The following is a 17,556-nucleotide window of genomic DNA, read 5'->3' on the forward strand; positions in this document are numbered from 1 at the left end:
CACTGATAATTGGTGAATTTGTCCATTGATAAAATGTTTGCACCTGACAAGCATCGACTCCTCCGGTCAGCACTCCAGCACACAACATCCGAGACGTGATCTGCCCTCCCATCAAATCATTACACACAGAGTGGTTTATGATTCGGACCTGGGCCTTTTGGAGCACTGTTGCAGCATATCCTGAATCATGCAAAAACACAGTCATTAAACATCCAACACCGGCAGGCCTTCATTAGAGAAAAGGGATTGTTTTCTACAAATAAGTGGTGTGTTTAATCAATCACATTTATTCACCAATTCTCAGCAATTTATGAAACAGATTACTAAATAAAAAACAAGAATTCAACACCAAAGCAGTTTATAATCTAAACCACAGGCGCATTTGAATTCACAATAAATTATGTTTATCACAAGCAATGCATACAATGTTGTCATTTCATGATTTTCTTTATTGAGGAATTAAAATTGCAACGATTCCATCCGTTTGGTAAAATCAGCATTGACTACCGCTACTCGCTACACTACTTGTATTACTGCTAAAAAAAAAAAAAAAATGCAAACAAGAAACTGTATTTGATTATTTTCAGAATTAGTGGCTACGGGTAATTAATACAATGTTTATGATTTCTCAGGACTCACCTCCTTCTCGAGTAGCACCCCACCCGGTGATCCACACAGTGTTTCCAGCTGGAAAATCATGCTGTGGGGACGGCAGGCAGATGGGCCTGATGTAGTCGGAGTAGGTGACAGGACTGTCCAGCTCCATCAGGGCAATGTCATTGTCAAAGGTGTACGCGTTGTAGTTAGGGTGGGATATGACCTGCTTCAGGTTCTTCTTCACCACAGCGCTTCCAGTCTTCCGCTGGGTGTGAAGGCCGAGGTAAGCTTCCCACGTGCCGGGCTGGGAGAATCTGAGGACACATACGCAACCAGATCAAAGTTCATTCTTAAACTCTGGTAACCGTTAGCGGGCACAGCATGTAGCATAAGCATCACATTAGAAAATACAGTATGTATCGTTGTCGGGATGCAGCTAGACTCTCTGCCGGTGGTGTCCGACAGGAGGATGCTGTCTAAGTAACAGACCGTCCTGGACAACACCTCCCACCCACTCCACAGTGTGCTGGTCATGCACAGGAGCACCTGCAGCGACAGACTAATCCAGCCAGATGCACCACAGAGCGCCACACGAAATCATTCCTGCCTGAGGCCATTAAACTATACAACTCGTCCCTCTGAGGGTCAGCTGCTCAGAACCAACAGACTGGCATTGGACTTAATTTGTTAATAACCAGACATTACCTCATAATTTATTAATTCATACGTACACGTATTTGGCATGTGCAAGTGCAATTTGAAAAGTGCAATTTTAAAACTCATATCCTTACATATTTTTATATATATACATATATAATTAATATGATTAAGCAGAGGAAAGATTTTTGGCTGCCAGTGAGAAAATGAAGCATAAAATAAGATGTTACCTCGTCTTGCCGTCATCCTGCACGCAGTGGGCAGCAGTGACCAGCCAGCGTGGACTGATGATGGATGCTCCGCACACGTGACCGAAGTTTTTGACATGGAGGCTGACCTGCCAGGGGAACTCCCCTTCTTCTGTATCCTGACCGCCCACAATACGCGATGTCTTGAACATACTCCTCCCACAGTCTAAGAAAGAACACAATCAATCATTCACGTGGCTGGCTTGTTGCAGCTTGTTGCCGCTTGTTGCAGCTTGTTGCAGCTTGTTGCCGCTTGTTGCCGTTTCTGAAGAGGGTGGAGGTTCACACACATTGTTTTGTCATGCAAGCTTAATAATGCAGATGGAGCTAACATTTTTTGTTTTTTTGACATACCGCAGTTCTCCTCGTCGGATCCGTCGTCACAGTCCGGTGTGCCGTCACATTCTGGGTTCACTTTACTGATGCATTTATTGTTTTTACATCTGTATGTGAGATCAGTGCAGCTCACACCAGAGACTACAGAGAGAGAAGGGGAGAACAGTCAAATCCAAGGCCATGAAAGAGACCCTGTGTGACAGCTATTCATTTCAACATCAGTGACATTATGTGGAAACTAAGACGCGTCCTTCACACATGTGCAGATTAACCTGAAGAGACCATTTCACATCTGTACTGCAGTTTAAAAAAGTGTTTGAAAAAGTGTTTTTGATTTTTTTTTTTTCACAACATGCTATAAACACATCCCTGGCATACTGTCGCCCTTTAACCATGTTACGGCAAATGTATTTACAAACAGCTGCCTGTTCACACAAAGCGCAGCTTCAGGATTCATGTGGAGTTGTCTTTGTGTCCACCTGATAAATATTATATACTTTCTCCTTTTAGCTCCGTTTTATAAATCTGGCTCTTTAGCTGCTACTAGTAGCTTACACTTGCTGCTTTTTCTTGCTGCTACAGGAAAACAGGGTTGATGAGCGCTAATTATTCCTGTGAGTTTGGCAATACAAGTGAACACTTTTATATCTCACAGTCATTTGAGCCATTACTTTATATGAAATGAATTATGCATATGAAAATACTGGGTAAATGCCATGACAGGAGAATGTCTTCTGAATAGCTCAACAGGGGGGTCAGTGCAGCGATCAGGTGGAATTACGATTTTTTAAAATAAAGAACAGATTCGGCGACGTATGTTTGGAGACATTTTTGACTTAAGTACAAAACTAGTCTTACCTCTCGCACAGTCGAGCTCATCGGAGCCATCCCCACAGTCGTCCCTGCCGTCACAGCGATTCTTCTCAGAAACGCATTTGTTGTTCTTACATGTTATTTGTCCTGATTTACAGCCACCTTCAAAAGACAAGAAGCATGTATGAGAAAACTGACTGAAAGCCTCTCAATGCTTTGGTGAAGTACGTCCTCCATCGACGTCAGTAGGTCTTACCACAATTCAGCTCATCTGTGCCGTCTCCACAGTCATCTATGCCATCACATTTCCAGAACATGGGCTTACACAGTCCATTTTTACAATTGATATTGTCTGCTTTGCACTCTGGAGGTAAACACAGTTAAAAACTTCCATTATGACACATCTAACTCATTTTGGATGTAAATGATATACAAAGTAGTCAGAACTAGAATTATGCCTCCGCCAACCAGCCAAGTTACAAGACATATGGTCACTATCTCCATCCCTGAGGTGCAGCGTTGAAGAATAACCAAAATATTTTGATGTCAGTGTGAAGTTGACCTTTGACCTTTTGGATATAAAATGTCATCACTTCATTATTTTATCCTTTTAGACTTTTGATTTAAATTGTGCCATAATTAGTACATGAATTTGTGAGTTATAGCCAAAAATGTCTTTTGAGGGGCACTGTGAGCTTGAACTTTGACCTTTAACGACCAAAATCTAATCAGTTCATCATTGAGTCCAAGTGAATGTTGCCAAATCTGAAGGAATTCCCTCTAGCAGTTCCTGAGATATCACGTTCATGAGAATGGGAAGTACGTATGTAGGGAGGGATAGTCATCCTGGAGGCAAAACGCCTCTGACCCTGGCTGTCGCCGGCATGGAGGCATAAAAAAGTAGTAAAATAGTCTGAGCTCATAGTACTTACTGCAGTTGAACTCATCACTCATGTCTCCACAATCATTCCAGCCATCACACCTGAGTTCTGTCTTAATGCAGCGCTGATTGCTGCACTGGAACTGCTTCGGACAAGCTGTGGAGAACAGGGTAAACGTGAGCTACACTTTCCTGATGTTAAGAAATAATAATAATAATGAGAATATTATCCAGTAGAAACTGGGTCACTTACGGTCTTTGACGTCAATGGCCTCAAACATTGCCTCAAAACCTCGGTCTACGTAGGAGGCATCGGAGAAGAACATCACGTTCATTTTGTTGTTTTTGCTGGTTTCAGTTACTGTTCCGTCGGGATGTTCGCCACACAGTCTGAGGATGAGACGCACAAGGAGTGACAAGTCTGCTCTGCTATGTAATCCTTACCTGGTTTTTGTTATGTGCAAGCATGACTCACTTCTTTCCATTGACCTCCACGTAGTCTTTACGGCAGCTTTTACTGCTTTCCTGCCCGGGCTCAGACAAGAAGAACCTTTTGAAGGTCACCTTCACTGCCTTACCAGCAGGGACCTTAATGATTGATAGAGATGAGAAAAAATTTTAAAGACATGTTGATAAATGACCATGAGTAACACAGAAGAGAAACATGTGTCAAACATATGAAATGGCTGACTAAGTGCCGACATCTCACCTGGATTGACCACTGACACGACGTTTGAGGAGGATAGTAATTTGGGAAGTTGGGAGAGGAGAAGGTTCCTTTTTCGCCTGTCAGCTGGCCACCGCATGTTGTACCTGACAGGTGAAAGTATTTGCACAAATATTAGACATCTATAGTGTAAGCTTGTAAACAAGAAGGCTCACGTGAGCTACAATCACTAACATTAGTTCCTACCTTTACTTCCACGTTTGACTTGTGAGACTTGTGCTCTAAAACCTGGGTAGTTCTTCTTGTCATTTGTGGCCATTGTCACCAGCATGACGTTGCCCGAGGACAGAAAGGTCAGTGGTTCACTGGGTGAATAGTACCCACACATCCTGTAAAAAGAAAAACAAAAAAAACAGATAACATGAATTTCCTCTATGCACTGATCCCTGATTGATACATCGAGATGATATGGACATTTACTCAAAAACCATACATGTGATGTTTATGGTGCAAGTTTACTTAAACTGCATACTCATGTTCACATAGTGGTTGCCTGTGGAAAGGCTGGTTCCTTTGACATGGCCTGAGCTTAATCAAAGACTAAAAGTAAAAAACAAAAAGAGCCTTTTCCTCTATTGTCCTAAGAAAAAAAGTATCATGTGGCATGAGTTTGGGTTGACAACATCTTATCCTGTCATGATTTTATCATGCAAACATGAAATGTTCTTCCTGTAGAGGTTCAGATTGCTCTCTTGCTGCACCTTATTTCTCCGGTTTGGAGAGAGCAATCACATTCTTACATCTTTAGCTGAGTTGCTCCCAGATTTAGACTAAACTGTCCTTTTACTATGATTCTAGCAATGAGGCTTAACCCAAGCAATGTGGGGCAACTGCATCATCTGACCAGCAGAGGGCCTTACATACAAGATGAAATCTTATCTATGCAAATCTAAAAGCATGCACTGTATGAAAATAAAAGCACAGGGGGCAGAGTGAGTTAAAGCTGTAACCAGATCAGGCAAAGGGGCAAACTCACTCTTCCATAACACGGCTCTCAATGGCCACCAGGGAGTCGTAGATTTTTAAAAAATCATTCTTGCAGTCCTCTTCCAGATTCATGGTGTCAAACTCGAGCTTGATGACGTAGCTTGGGTCTGCTCTCAGTTGCCACTGGATGAAGGTGTTGGAGGGATAAGGGCTGTTAGGGAAGCCGGGGGACTGGATCTGCTCTATGTGATTGGTCTTTGCGTGTTCGGTAAACTTGAAAAATCCTGAGAGAGAACAGAAACAATGACATTTAGTTTTAGTTCACACTCAGCTTTGTTAAGTCACTGTCACGGGACTCCAGTGGACTGCTTATCTTAAGACATACAGACAGATTCTGACATCACTGCAAACGACAAATCACATGACCATATATGACATGTTTATCACACGAGTTAGAATATTACTTCCTGAAAAATCTTCAGTTACATCATCCTGGGTGGAAAGATAAGCTGCAAAAAAAGATCTTTTGTTATCAGCTAACTATATTTTCACTTTTCTTTTACTCTCATGTAACTAGTGACAGACAATAATCAGTCATGGTAACATGTTCCAAACCTCATGAACTATGTGTTTGACATTATTTTTTACTCTTTGCGGTTTTCTATGTATATGGTAAAATAAATGATAAAGGCAGGTTGAACACTCACTGCTGAATGATGTTGAAAACAGGCGGGCATCAAGTGCTGTGAGATGATAAAGAACACAGACATAAATAAGATGAGGAGTCCACAAACAAACACACCTTGTCAACTGACTCTACAACAAACCACAAGCAAACCAAACCTAAATCACAAACAACAGCGGTTCTGGCTTCATCGTTTTGCTTCGACTCTACCTGAAGACACCACATCCGCCAGGACCAGGGAGTTGCCAGGTCTGTGCAGGGTGCGCTGCTCTTTGTCCACCAGCCTGTCCATTGCAGACATGGCGGTGTCTACAGACGCCTCTTGGCCTGCTGGGACTCTGAACTCAGACAGGTAGTAGGCAATGACGCTGCCTTCACTAGGAGCAATGAGACAAGGAAGAAACAGTATTTAGGCAAAGCAAACTGTGAAGTCACTATGTTAAAAAGGGTAAGACTGACGCATGTGATTAGGATTTATTATTAGATTTATTAGATTTAGAGGTGGCGTTGCCTGGTCTGATTTCAGTAACACATGATTTTTTTAATTAATTATGTCTTTGTGTTTGATCTTATCTTTCTATACCCTGGCTCTCTTATATTACAGACTGATATAAGTTGAACTATACACTGAGGGGAAAGTGAATGCCGTCCAGTTTTGGACACGGAAATCAAGACAAACACTGGCGCATACATGCACGATCATCTGTGTGTGTTTTGAGGGGTGGTGCCACTAGCGCTGTTTGGATCCACAGTCACTTGTTCCCTAACCTGTGGCCTAGTTATTTCAGCTCACTCTGTGTTGGAGATCTGCTGCTAACCAACACACAAGCAGTCAAACAGGAATGGAAAAATGACTCTCTCGGTGGAGGTAATATAAAGGAGTAAATCAAAACTATTTATAAATGGCTTATTGACTTACCTGAAAGCTTGAACTGTAGAACCAACATAGTATTTGGACAGCTGTGGACTCTTGGAATAGATGGCTTTAAGCTGAGAGAGGCAGGAACATAACCACAACAGAGCATGAATGAAAAATAACTGTTTGTCTCAAAGCTTAAAAAAACAACAACTTCTGACACAGAGATAACATGAGTTTAATCCTGAGGACGTGGCGGTGGAGTGGAGGCCTGAGCAGCAGTCTACTTACCTGTGAGGTCACCTGCTTCGCCAGCGCTTTGAACTCAGTGCTGTTGGAGTTCTCATAGGCGTTCTCAAACACCTGGTTGGTGATCCGCATGGAGCCGCTGTACATCCTCTTGACCCGCACATCTTTACGGACTGCTGGATCACACAGACAATTTACTCACCCCCCACTGTTTTTTTTTTTTTTTTTAACTGTTAGTGCTGTAGGCTTTTGATTGGTTTTTGTTTGTCACTAAAATGTCTCCTGTGTTACGATGTTTTCAGTCCCTCTGTTTCAGCTGTACCTTCAATCTCTCATTCTAGGTTTCAATCATTTGCATGTGCAAATAAACAAACAGCATAAAGGTGCACTGAGCTCTAAATTGACTATGAACGTTACATGGTTGCGTGCTCATGTGTTTTTGGCTTTTATCAGCGGGAACTTAAAGAAGACCGCAACATTAATTTATGGGTTCTTTCTTTTGATCTTTATCTTTTAGTGACACTAATAGAAGTTAGTAATTGGTCATGTCTGTTTATGTTTGTTTGTTGACAAGATATTTTTGGATCTTGTGAAGAGATTTCAATGAAATGCAGAGAAATATTAGACCAGGTGCTACCAACAAACAAGTCTTTAATGTGGATCCAGGGATTTGTGAAACATTTCTTTAACAATGTGCAAAAAAAGCCTTTTTGAACTGCTTCCTCTTTATTTGGAAAGAGCCTTGAAATAACTTATGTTGTGAATAAAAATTGAATTGACTTGATTTGAATCCTCTTTAAGTGCTGGACCATCCTGAATGAAAATGCAATCCTAAACTCTTCTTTCACTTAAGAGTATTTTGATACAGATCTGATACCAGATGCTGATAAAAAACAAACAACAAATTTAGAATATTATGGATTAGTGGAGATGTGTGATGACAAAATTGGGTTGCTTGCCAGTTAGCATGCGTTAACACTGTATATACTGTAAATGATTGATGTAAATTCTTGTTACTTTGCACTTGTGACAATTTTCCACCTTTGTTGGGTCAGATTCCCTGTTCTCAGTCGGTTGTCATGGCTGCTGAAAAGGTTCCTTCTGGCAATAATAACAGCCATAACAATAGTTTTTCTCTGCTTTGTTATTTGTCTCATGTTGGGCTCATGTAGTGTATATCAAAATGTTGAAACCCACATTCTTTGGCTGACATTAGATACATTTACATGGATGGATGAATGGATTCAAGGGAGCGCTACTTACAGTGGAAATGCCAGACGAGCAGTCCGGTCATAAGAGCAATAACGGCAGCAAAGATCACCACACCGATCACAGCCCCAACTCTTCCTGGACCCTTGCTCTTCTCAAGCTTTTTGTTATCCGACGCTGGCAGGAACTGGACAGAGGTGTCCCAGTCTTTGTCCTGGAAGACCGACAGAGGAGGGTCAAAACATAGAACTAGAGGGGTCAAGAATCAATTCCCACCATTTCACAGGACGATGAAGACATTTGTTCCACTTCGTAGACATAAAACTGCAAATGCTTCTCACCAAGGATATCCCTTTACTGACACTTGACAAGATGGAAATACTGGGGCCATCTATACCTGAGCAGATAATCAACTGAACATAAGTGAGCAGCAGCAGACAGCAAGTAGGTACTTGTGTATTTTAGGAATGTCCCACCCTGCGGTGACCCACAGAAGTAGTTTCTTAACCAGAGGAACTGAGCAAGCACCAATTTATAAGTAGCTTTTTCTAGGGAATGAAATGAGAACAAATCTGGGCATTAAGAAGCAGAAGACAGTTTAGTTTCAGTGTCTGGTACTGTTAATGAAATAGAAGGGAACTTCAGGCATGAGTCACAGCTCTGTTGTTACCTTTAAGAAGTTAGACAGAGGGGGGGAGGGAGTAAAAAGGTTTCACCATGTAAAATCCTGTCAAACCTGCTGGGAGCAAACTACTCACATATCTGAAGTGGAGCACAGGTTTCTGAGAGCTCGCGGCACTGTTGTATATAATGAAAAGCTCCGGGAAAACAGGACTACTTCAGGGATTATCAAAAGATAATCTTTAAAGCTCTGACATGTTTCAAGGAGTAAAAACAAAAATCAATTCTATGACCTTGATTTTATGCCTGTTAACTTTAAAATTACAAGGTGATTACTGGAAGATTATCCACAGTACAACATTATGACTCCATTAACTGTTTTGTAAACCAAGGGCAATGCTTCCTTTCCACCTGTTTAAACCTGATACCCACAACAAACAAGAACAATGACTCACACAGCACCTGTCAGGGCTCTGCCACAACTAAAGCATTAAAATGTATCACAGTAACTGGTAATTTTGAAAGAGCAGGCTTCACATGTGTCGAATTAAAATTCTCATTTTAAATGCTCATAGCAAAACACATCCCCTACAAATGTCCTATGTGCAGCTCCGACTCGTTAATTAAACTAATATTACATGTCTCATGAATTCACTGCCTGAGGTGCTTCTTAAAAGTTACAAGGTACAAATGAAGTAGAATTATATTCTAAATTTAGAAACAGAGAAAACTTGTCATAATACAACATCTCCTTATAAAATGAGACGACGTATTCTTGGATATAAATCATTTACAGAATAACCACAACTGTCAAAACTGTTACAACTCTTCAAGTGAATAAAAACTAACTCTTAATGAAATTTCTTAGTGTCCATATGTTTCAACCAATGGCACTTCCTTAAAACATTTCCATCTATCTTATTATTCTTTTGGACTACGGAGATGTGAATCTACATCATTTAATCCCACTTTGTTTTAAAATTGTACTGAATTATTCCCCTGCCTCACTGTCACGCTTGGCACAGCAACCTCGCTCCTATTTCTCATCTTGTATCTTGTATCCCTGTGCACTGTGAATGTATGGAGTTATCTTGAATGGATGTTAGTCAACAGAACAGAAGGTCTCTGGTGAACAAACAAGTCACAACAGGGCGGAGGAACCTGGAGGAATTCAAGCCGCAGCTCAGTGATGGTTACATGCTTTGTGAGGAACTTCACCCAGCGATGTTACCCTAATGTTTTCATGTCAAGCGTCCTCCAGAGACACACTTTAAAATCACCGTCTCAGTTTTGAGCTTGAAGGGTTTGACAGTGTGATTTGCTGCTGTGTTCTGCAGGTGGGAAGATGCCGCCACACATTCTTTCATTCTGACTTCTTGGAAATGGAAGTGCTTGTTGTCGTTAGGATCTCTTTGTTCGCAGGACATCTCAAAGGAGAGTTGATGCAAAGTTATTCCACAGGCCAAAGAACATGGGACCCAATATTTTAGGAGTTTTCTTTGATTTCCTCATGAACTACTGCTCTTACTTGAATGAAAAAATAAAACAAAAATCTGACACATGAATCCTATGACTGTTTGTTGCAATGTGCACCACTGCGCTCCACTGCGCTCCACTGCACACCCCCCCCCAAGAAATGAGAGATTGTGCTGCCTCAGATGAGGTATTTGCTCTCAAGAATCAAGAGGTGACACCTTTGCCTTTTTTTTCTCTATGCGAATAACACAATTTAAAGCTAGCCTAAAGAGTATCACACTAAACTGCAGACACGGCCTCTAATCTGTACAAAACCAGAAGCTTGGCAAAGAAAGGGAGGCAGTTTATTCCCCGCCTAAGTGCTGGATTGCTTTTTCACTCGGTAACATGTTTGTCTTTAGGCAAAACAGTTTGCTGGTGATAAGAGTGTTTGAACCTGCCCAAGTGTTTGGTTACATTCTACATCCTATCCTGAAGTGTTATATGTATTTATTGTGTGTGTGTGTGTGTGTGTGTGTGTGTGTGTAATGACAACACAAGGGATCTATTTACTTGATGTCTGACTGGTTTGCTGTGGGCAGGTTCTTTTACCTATGACCCAAACTTCTTTAGTCAAGTTTGTCTCTGCAGCAGTTTTGGTTCACAGATATGCACCTATCAGTGTCCGTGTTATTCAGGTTAACACCCACACACAAACATAAAAACACAATCGTCTAAATTAACATTTAACAGGTTAAATGTTTCATGGGCTGTATGTAGGCTGTGCAGAAAAAGTCTCTTACCGAGTTTGGGGTGTATCTCAGTCCACTGTCCATGTAGTCCATCAAGGGTCAACACCTGGACTAAACTGTTAAAATTCAAACCTAAACGACCTCAAACGCCTGCCCTTCTTCTTCTCTTCTTTTCTTTTCTTTGACCTCTTGTAGTTTTGATGTTTCCCACGGGCTGTTTTCCGAGGTGAACCTGCAGGCCCTAGCCGCCAAGAGCTGATCCCTGTGTTTGTGAACGAATTCCACCTGCGACCCAAAAAAATCTATAGTCCTACAAGAAACAGGTAACAGTCAAGAAAACTGTTCTCTGGAGTTATTACCGGATTTAAAGAAGGCCCCTCTTCGGTCGAGGAGTTCACGAATGAATATGTCGCCTGCCTGTGTGACCACACCAGAGGGAAACTAGTGACTAAACAGCAGGGGAAAAAAACCCTCTTTCCGGGTGCTTCAGGTTTCTGCGGGCGTGTCTCCGCCCCGTATACACCTGTAGCGACTTCCTGTTTACCTGCCACAGGTAAGAACAACACCTTTTTTTTTTCTTTTTTTTTTATGTCTATCAATGGAAAACGATTCAGTGAAGTCCCAATGTAAATGAAAAGCTAAATTAATTCGATTTTATTACCGACAGTGCGAGAAGTTTACAGCTGGTTGTGATGTTTTCAAGGAGCCACGGACCAAATTTAAATCTGGACCGACTACATTTCAGCCTGGACACAGTTTCAGAGTGTTGTAATTGAACAAAAAACAATAAATAAATAAATAATGATAATAAAACTTTTTTTATGTCGTCAAATATTGATATAGTAAATGTTTCGTCCAGCCTATTTTTAGTATCAGTCATGTGATCCGGGCTTAGTTTTGCAATGTAATAATGATGACTCACTTCTGCTGAATCACCTCCCTTTTTCTTTTAACATACACGATGAGCCATGGGTTTCTGTTTGACAAAACAGGAAATTACCCCTGTCTGTGGCAATAAAATGAATCAATATTTCCAATTTGGCAGTAAATTCAGAGACTGTATTAATCCGCTCAACACAGGCGGACTGATACAACTCTTGGACCTGCACAAACATCCCATCCAACATTCCTAAACATGATGAAGAAAAACAAAAACACCCTAATCATCATTTTTAATCCTGTATCCTTAAACTGGTATATTTAGAGATTTAACAGAAAAAATAATTAACTGTTCTGACAATTGGTTAAAAATATATTTTATAAAAAATTACAGAAAATCACAAGTTGTAGCTTCTAATATGTGAATATTTATTGGTTGTCTTAGTCCTTTATGAAACTATATCTCAGGATGTTTTGTTATTTTTTTTACTTTTTTTCATTAATAATGAAAGCTGTAAAATAATGGTCCTTTAAACACTTGAATTTAATGCCAATTTAATTGTGAGAGCAAAGGACCGGCCGATTTAAACATAAACATCTATCTATCTATCTATCTATGAAAAGACGACACGTCCATATGGAAGTTGTGAGTTTATTGATGTGTATCCCCCCTGTAACCATGAATCTGTTTCCATTGGTGTCAAACATTTTTTTTTAAAAATCACTAATATGCATATATTATATTAGTTCCCAGTCCCCTCCCACAATCAAGCAGGCAGTTACAAGATTGAAGCCATTTGGGTGCATAGTGAGACAGTCACATACAGAGATACTGTCACAGGAAGAGAAAAAATAGAAAACAAGAGAACAAAATTAAAAATATATATCATATCATTTCATATAAGAACAATGCACACCACAGGTAATCCTCCGGAAAAAAGCCATGATTGCAACATCAACTATACAGGCATACAAAGACAATACTAAGAGAGAGAGGGAGAGAGAGAGAGAGAGAGAGAGAGAGAGAGAGAGAGAGAGAGAAAGAGAAAGAGAAAGAGAAAGAGAGAAGAGGACTCAAGGATTCAGTTTACTTGTTTGTGTCATTCTCAACCTGTAAATATACACAAGTTAGCTTTTTTCAGAAACCAGCTCTCCAAGCCTTGTCTTTCTGTGTGTCTCTGTCTGCCTGCACAGCCCTCCAGCTCCTGGTTGTCTTCAAGTGGCTTTCATCCAGGGCCGGCCCAAGCCTTTCTGGGTACCCAGTTCCCAAAACCTGGATTGCAAAAATTCTTTCAACTCCCACAAATCCCAAAATTAGCTTTAGTAACAATTATTTGTTGCAATCCTCAAATTTGGTGTAGTCAGGTTTAGAAAAATTGTTGTGATCCCATTTATTAGCTGTAGCACCCCTAAATCTAACAAACTGTGTACATTTTCACTTCATTTGGGGACCCTCTGGTTCCCGATGGACACTAAGCAGCTGCTTATTGGGTTTGTGCCTCTGGGCCGGCCCTGTTTTGATCTGTCAGACTGTTGTACGCTTTATGACCAGCAAAGCTAACAGTTCCTCCAATAATGTGTGGACATCATCCCCAAATTTGTTTTCAACACTAACTTTTCTGGCTATTGGTTTTTGCTTCAGATAATTTGTACAAAAAATAACAAACACCCCCCCCTCCCAAAACAAAACCCAAAAAACAACAAACAAACAAACAAACAAAAAAAACCCCCTTATTTGTCAGTTTGTGGCATGTCATCGCTCACCGTCACAATGTATGTGACACAGCACTGAAATAAAAGCCACAAGGGAACCTGTCAGATACATAGTATGGAAAAAAAGCTTCCAAAATACATTCAACTATGTAACACATGTCAATAGGCATTACTCAATCTATCTATTTATACTGTTTCCCTATTAATGAAAGGTTGTTTTTGTGTGTGTAGGAGGGGATATGTTATCACATTCACTTAGTAAGGTTTCAGAGGAGGTTCTGTACGATGTGTTTGAGCTGGGGGCCTGTGCACACCCTCACCTTCCCCGACTCTTTCTAACAGTGTGCCTGCAAACGCAACTCATAACCACCAAGCTAAGAACCCTAAACAAACTCATGACCTCTTCCCTGGGAAAATAAGGTGGAATAAAAACATCTACTCTTATATATATTTAAACTGTATATGTATATTTTGTCTGTTATCATAACAAAGAACAGAAAGTAAATAATTCATGATTTCATTTTTTTCTCATTTGTTGTTTCACTATACATTTTAATTGGTACAAAGAACCTTCATATACAAGCAATCTATTGAGAGGAAAAAGAACAAAATAAAACACCAATTCATTTTGAGAAAACCATCAGAAACTGCTTGGATGACACTTGGCATGATGGGAAACTGACGTGTAGTGTCTGGCATGTGCCGGTTTGATGATGGCTACTCAAAAATGTTTAAAGTTTGCTTGATTTGCCTTTCACTTTCAAAAATAAAGAAAATGTCTGAAGAAATGTTGTACATCTTGATCTGAGATAGCTGTATTGATAATTACAGAGAAATCTGCAGAATCACATTTTCTGTAATGCAAAAATGGCAGATACATCACCTTTTCAAAAGAAACATGATCAAAAAGAGCTCTATAGTACAATAGTAGCAGTAGTAGAAGTAGTAGCATTATTTAAGGATTGTTTTGAACAAACCAGTAAATGGAGTTTGGATGTATGCAAATAATTGTAACAATAGCATCATGTGTTATTGGTCAGTAGTATGTTCCCCCTAGGTTGCCGTCCTCCACTGCACCCCCTGTAGGCTCTGGTTAGATCTGCATCTGCTCCAGGTATTTGTAGGTGGGGTTTTCATAGCCGTGGTTCTGCATCTTGCTGAGGTGACGTTCCTCTGGTGTCAGCATGGGGTCAACCTGTGGGACAGACAGATGGCATTCATAATGGCTGACCTCAACAAGGGCAACTCTTCTCAAGAAGGCACAGCATGCTGTGTGTGTAACATGCAAATGCTGCAGGGACAAAAATCTAATTTTCCCTGCATTTACCCATGCTCCATTTACATAAAACATGATAATTTGATGTAAATCTGACACTTGGAATAAGATGGATAACAGTTCACCGAGAGTATACACCCTCTGCCCAAATCTCCACACTGTGCTGCAAAATAACGAGTGGCTTACCTCCACAATGCCATGACTGATGGTGCCGTATTGCCTCTTCCTCAAAAGCACCAGACTGATCACAATCACAGTTGCTATGGCCACCGCAATCACCAGCAAGCCAATCAGTGCACTGCTGCCAAAGCTGAAGTCCTCTCCCAGGGGCCGGTAAGACTCCTAACAGGTAGGATGAGAGAGAGGAAGACGGGGAGAGTAACAGTTAGGAGACGATACACAGCTGACTGCTAAAGCAATAAAACAGAGACACGATGAAGCTGACTAACTGTAATAATGAAGAATTTGTATACTACTCTTGTGTTTGCTGATACTTCTCTAACATGCACACAAGCCAAATTGAGAGCGGCCTCACATTAATATAAATAACTGAGCGTCTGTCCGCACATGAATACATGATCTGAAATTGGACCTGGTATTCTGTCAATGGGATTTTCCAACACAGCTATCTGTGAAGTTTTTTGGAAAGTTGTAGAACTTTCCCTGATCAATATAGGTCTTGCTTGAATCTGGGTATTTTTTTTTTTAAACTTCTACAGCAGAGGTGATGAGTAAATTGTTATCATGATCAATAATCATTATGCAGATTAGATTTGCAGCACCCAGGTTTGCACATTCAATTATTTCCCTATAAAATAGAAGACACTCATTTATTTTCCTGGAAAAAGAAGGGTAGCCACTTGTTTATGGTAACTGAAACTGGGCTCATCTGTCCTGCAGGTAAACTGTAATTTGATTTGAACTTTTTTTCTAAGCAGGGATAATGAAAAATTATCACTTTTAAAGATTAACCTTCCTTGAAGTCACTTTTCAAAGGGAAAATAAATTAACGGAAGGAGATTTTACTCTTAATTCTAATGTTATAAAAACCACAGTGAAGCAGGGACACCATCGCTTTTTGGCAGAGCATCTGTAAGAAATGGTTGACTTGTGAATCGTGTGTACACATGCATGAAATGTGTCTTTGTGAAAGATTTTGTTATATCTTGGCCAATACGGTTTACACACACAACCACGGTCATCTACGCTCATCTTCACAATGTAATCTGGCACATATGACACACACTAATCATATGTAAGACACGTAGCCACTGGGGGATTGTTTTTTTTTTTTGTTTGTTTTTTACTGCTCATTCTCACACATAAACTGAGCAACACTCAGTTTGTGTGGATTCACATTCATCATATGAACTGAGATTTTCAATGTGTACATTCAGATACATTCACATAACAAACATGCGCACATGCATAAATAACCAAAACATATTAGCCTGAACAAAAATCTTTAAAAAAAAACAAGAGAGGGGGTTAGGGGTATGTTCCAATGCTGTCTTTTTCATTTTTAATTTCTTTTTTTTTCATTTGCAGTTATCAGCTACAGAACCGGTTCTTTGCACACTCCCACACTCCCTCCTTCTTTCATCTTCTCCCCACTACTGATAACTACAGTTCCCCAGAGAGCCCTGTGGAGGGCGCCGCTATACTCACCAGCTCATCATCATGCATAACGCTGACTCTCTCTGCACTGTAAACCACTTCTTTAACATCCAGAGACTCATCAATCACCTGTCAACACAGACAGGGGAGCCCAGGTTACACTCACCACAATGTGTGTGTGTGTGTGTGTGTGTGTGTATGAGATAGACAGATAGAGAAAGAGAGGGATAGGCAGACGGAGAGCGAGAGGGTGTGAATGTGCAGCGAAGTAAACTGTAAGGATTATCTGTGTTTGGGTGATGATACACTTGGAGCTGTCTTGTACAGACTGGAAGGAGAGAGGGAGGGGGTTTGCAGGCATCAACAACAGACTCTCTTATAGGCACACAGTTAACATGTCTTCCTAAACAGGCTGTCAGCCACTCATTACTGAGTGCTCTAATCTGAAGAAGAAGAAGAAGCGCTGTGAGTGGAAGTGGGTGTGTTCAAGAGGCAGAAACAAAATCTGCTGTTTGTAGAGACAGAGCAGTCCAGAGTCTGTTTCTCAAAAAAAAAAAATCACGACAGACAATTTTAGGCGTCATCACAATTTGTTATTTTTAACCTCCGATTGCTCCGTCTTAGAAAAACTAGCATTTCCAAAAAAAAAAAAAAAAATTAAATAGACATGCATGCATTCAAAAACTTGCATAACTCATATTCGCAGACACACACACACACACGCGCACACACACACACACACGCACACACACACACACACACACGCACACACACAAATGCACAGCTTTGCTTTGCTGGTGTTGGATTAGCATGCGAAACACAGCACACACTCGGCAGCCAAGCATCGTTTGAAAATCCGTGAGGAAGAATGGTGTGTCTGGCAAAGAAAAGTAGCATGCGATGACTGCAGAACAAAGTGCGGGGTTGATCTGAATGAAGGTCGGTTGGCAGAGGCCAAAGAGAGACACGCAAATAGCCCAGTGTGAGATAGCTGTAACTATGACAACATAATTACTGGAATAATATGAGTCATTAAAAGCTGAACTTAAGAGAGCTATG

The 17,556-nt window shown here is 40.6% G+C and overlaps 2 protein-coding genes across 7 annotated transcripts in view; both read right to left on the bottom strand.

Moving 5' to 3' along the window:
• st14a (ST14 transmembrane serine protease matriptase a) overlaps positions 1 to 11,449 on the bottom strand; it is a 12,575-nt gene extending 1,126 nt beyond the window's left edge. The window contains exons 1-18 of one of the 2 annotated variants that reach the window (XM_023416091.2): positions 11,064 to 11,449; positions 8,239 to 8,398; positions 7,018 to 7,148; positions 6,790 to 6,860; positions 6,081 to 6,247; positions 5,893 to 5,928; positions 5,235 to 5,469; positions 4,445 to 4,587; positions 4,241 to 4,344; positions 4,007 to 4,119; positions 3,785 to 3,921; positions 3,584 to 3,688; positions 2,908 to 3,015; positions 2,697 to 2,813; positions 1,857 to 1,979; positions 1,485 to 1,668; positions 640 to 911; positions 44 to 180 (exon numbers count right to left, since the gene is read on the bottom strand). In XM_023416091.2, coding sequence (XP_023271859.1) covers positions 44 to 180; positions 640 to 911; positions 1,485 to 1,668; positions 1,857 to 1,979; positions 2,697 to 2,813; positions 2,908 to 3,015; positions 3,584 to 3,688; positions 3,785 to 3,921; positions 4,007 to 4,119; positions 4,241 to 4,344; positions 4,445 to 4,587; positions 5,235 to 5,469; positions 5,893 to 5,928; positions 6,081 to 6,247; positions 6,790 to 6,860; positions 7,018 to 7,148; positions 8,239 to 8,398; positions 11,064 to 11,105 — 2,385 coding nt within the window. In that variant the 5' untranslated portion in view covers positions 11,106 to 11,449. Of the gene's footprint in view, positions 1 to 43; positions 181 to 639; positions 912 to 1,484; positions 1,669 to 1,856; positions 1,980 to 2,696; positions 2,814 to 2,907; positions 3,016 to 3,583; positions 3,689 to 3,784; positions 3,922 to 4,006; positions 4,120 to 4,240; positions 4,345 to 4,444; positions 4,588 to 5,234; positions 5,470 to 5,892; positions 5,929 to 6,080; positions 6,248 to 6,789; positions 6,861 to 7,017; positions 7,152 to 8,238; positions 8,399 to 11,063 lie in introns of both variants that reach the window. The other variant, XM_023416090.2, reaches the window with a different exon arrangement.
• A 1,080-nt stretch (positions 11,450 to 12,529) lies between these two features.
• Positions 12,530 to 17,556, bottom strand: part of aplp2 (amyloid beta (A4) precursor-like protein 2) — a 53,466-nt gene continuing 48,439 nt past the window's right edge. For 3 of the 5 annotated variants that reach the window (XM_023416003.2, XM_023415999.2, XM_023416001.2), the window contains 3 exons: positions 16,549 to 16,626; positions 15,067 to 15,222; positions 12,530 to 14,799 (listed from right to left, as the gene is read on the bottom strand). In XM_023416003.2, the coding sequence (XP_023271771.1) occupies positions 14,698 to 14,799; positions 15,067 to 15,222; positions 16,549 to 16,626 (336 nt within the window). In that variant the 3' untranslated portion in view covers positions 12,530 to 14,697. The remainder of the gene's footprint in view (positions 14,800 to 15,066; positions 15,223 to 16,548; positions 16,627 to 17,556) is intronic. The other 2 variants (XM_023416002.2, XM_087176549.1) reach the window with 1 other exon arrangement.

The sequence above is a fragment of the Seriola lalandi genome, unplaced genomic scaffold (genome assembly GCF_002814215.2).
Source record: "Seriola lalandi dorsalis isolate HSWRI2012SDOR001 ecotype SW California unplaced genomic scaffold, Sedor1 jcf7180002054560, whole genome shotgun sequence".
In the NCBI taxonomy this organism is placed as follows: Eukaryota; Metazoa; Chordata; class Actinopteri; order Carangiformes; family Carangidae; genus Seriola; species Seriola lalandi.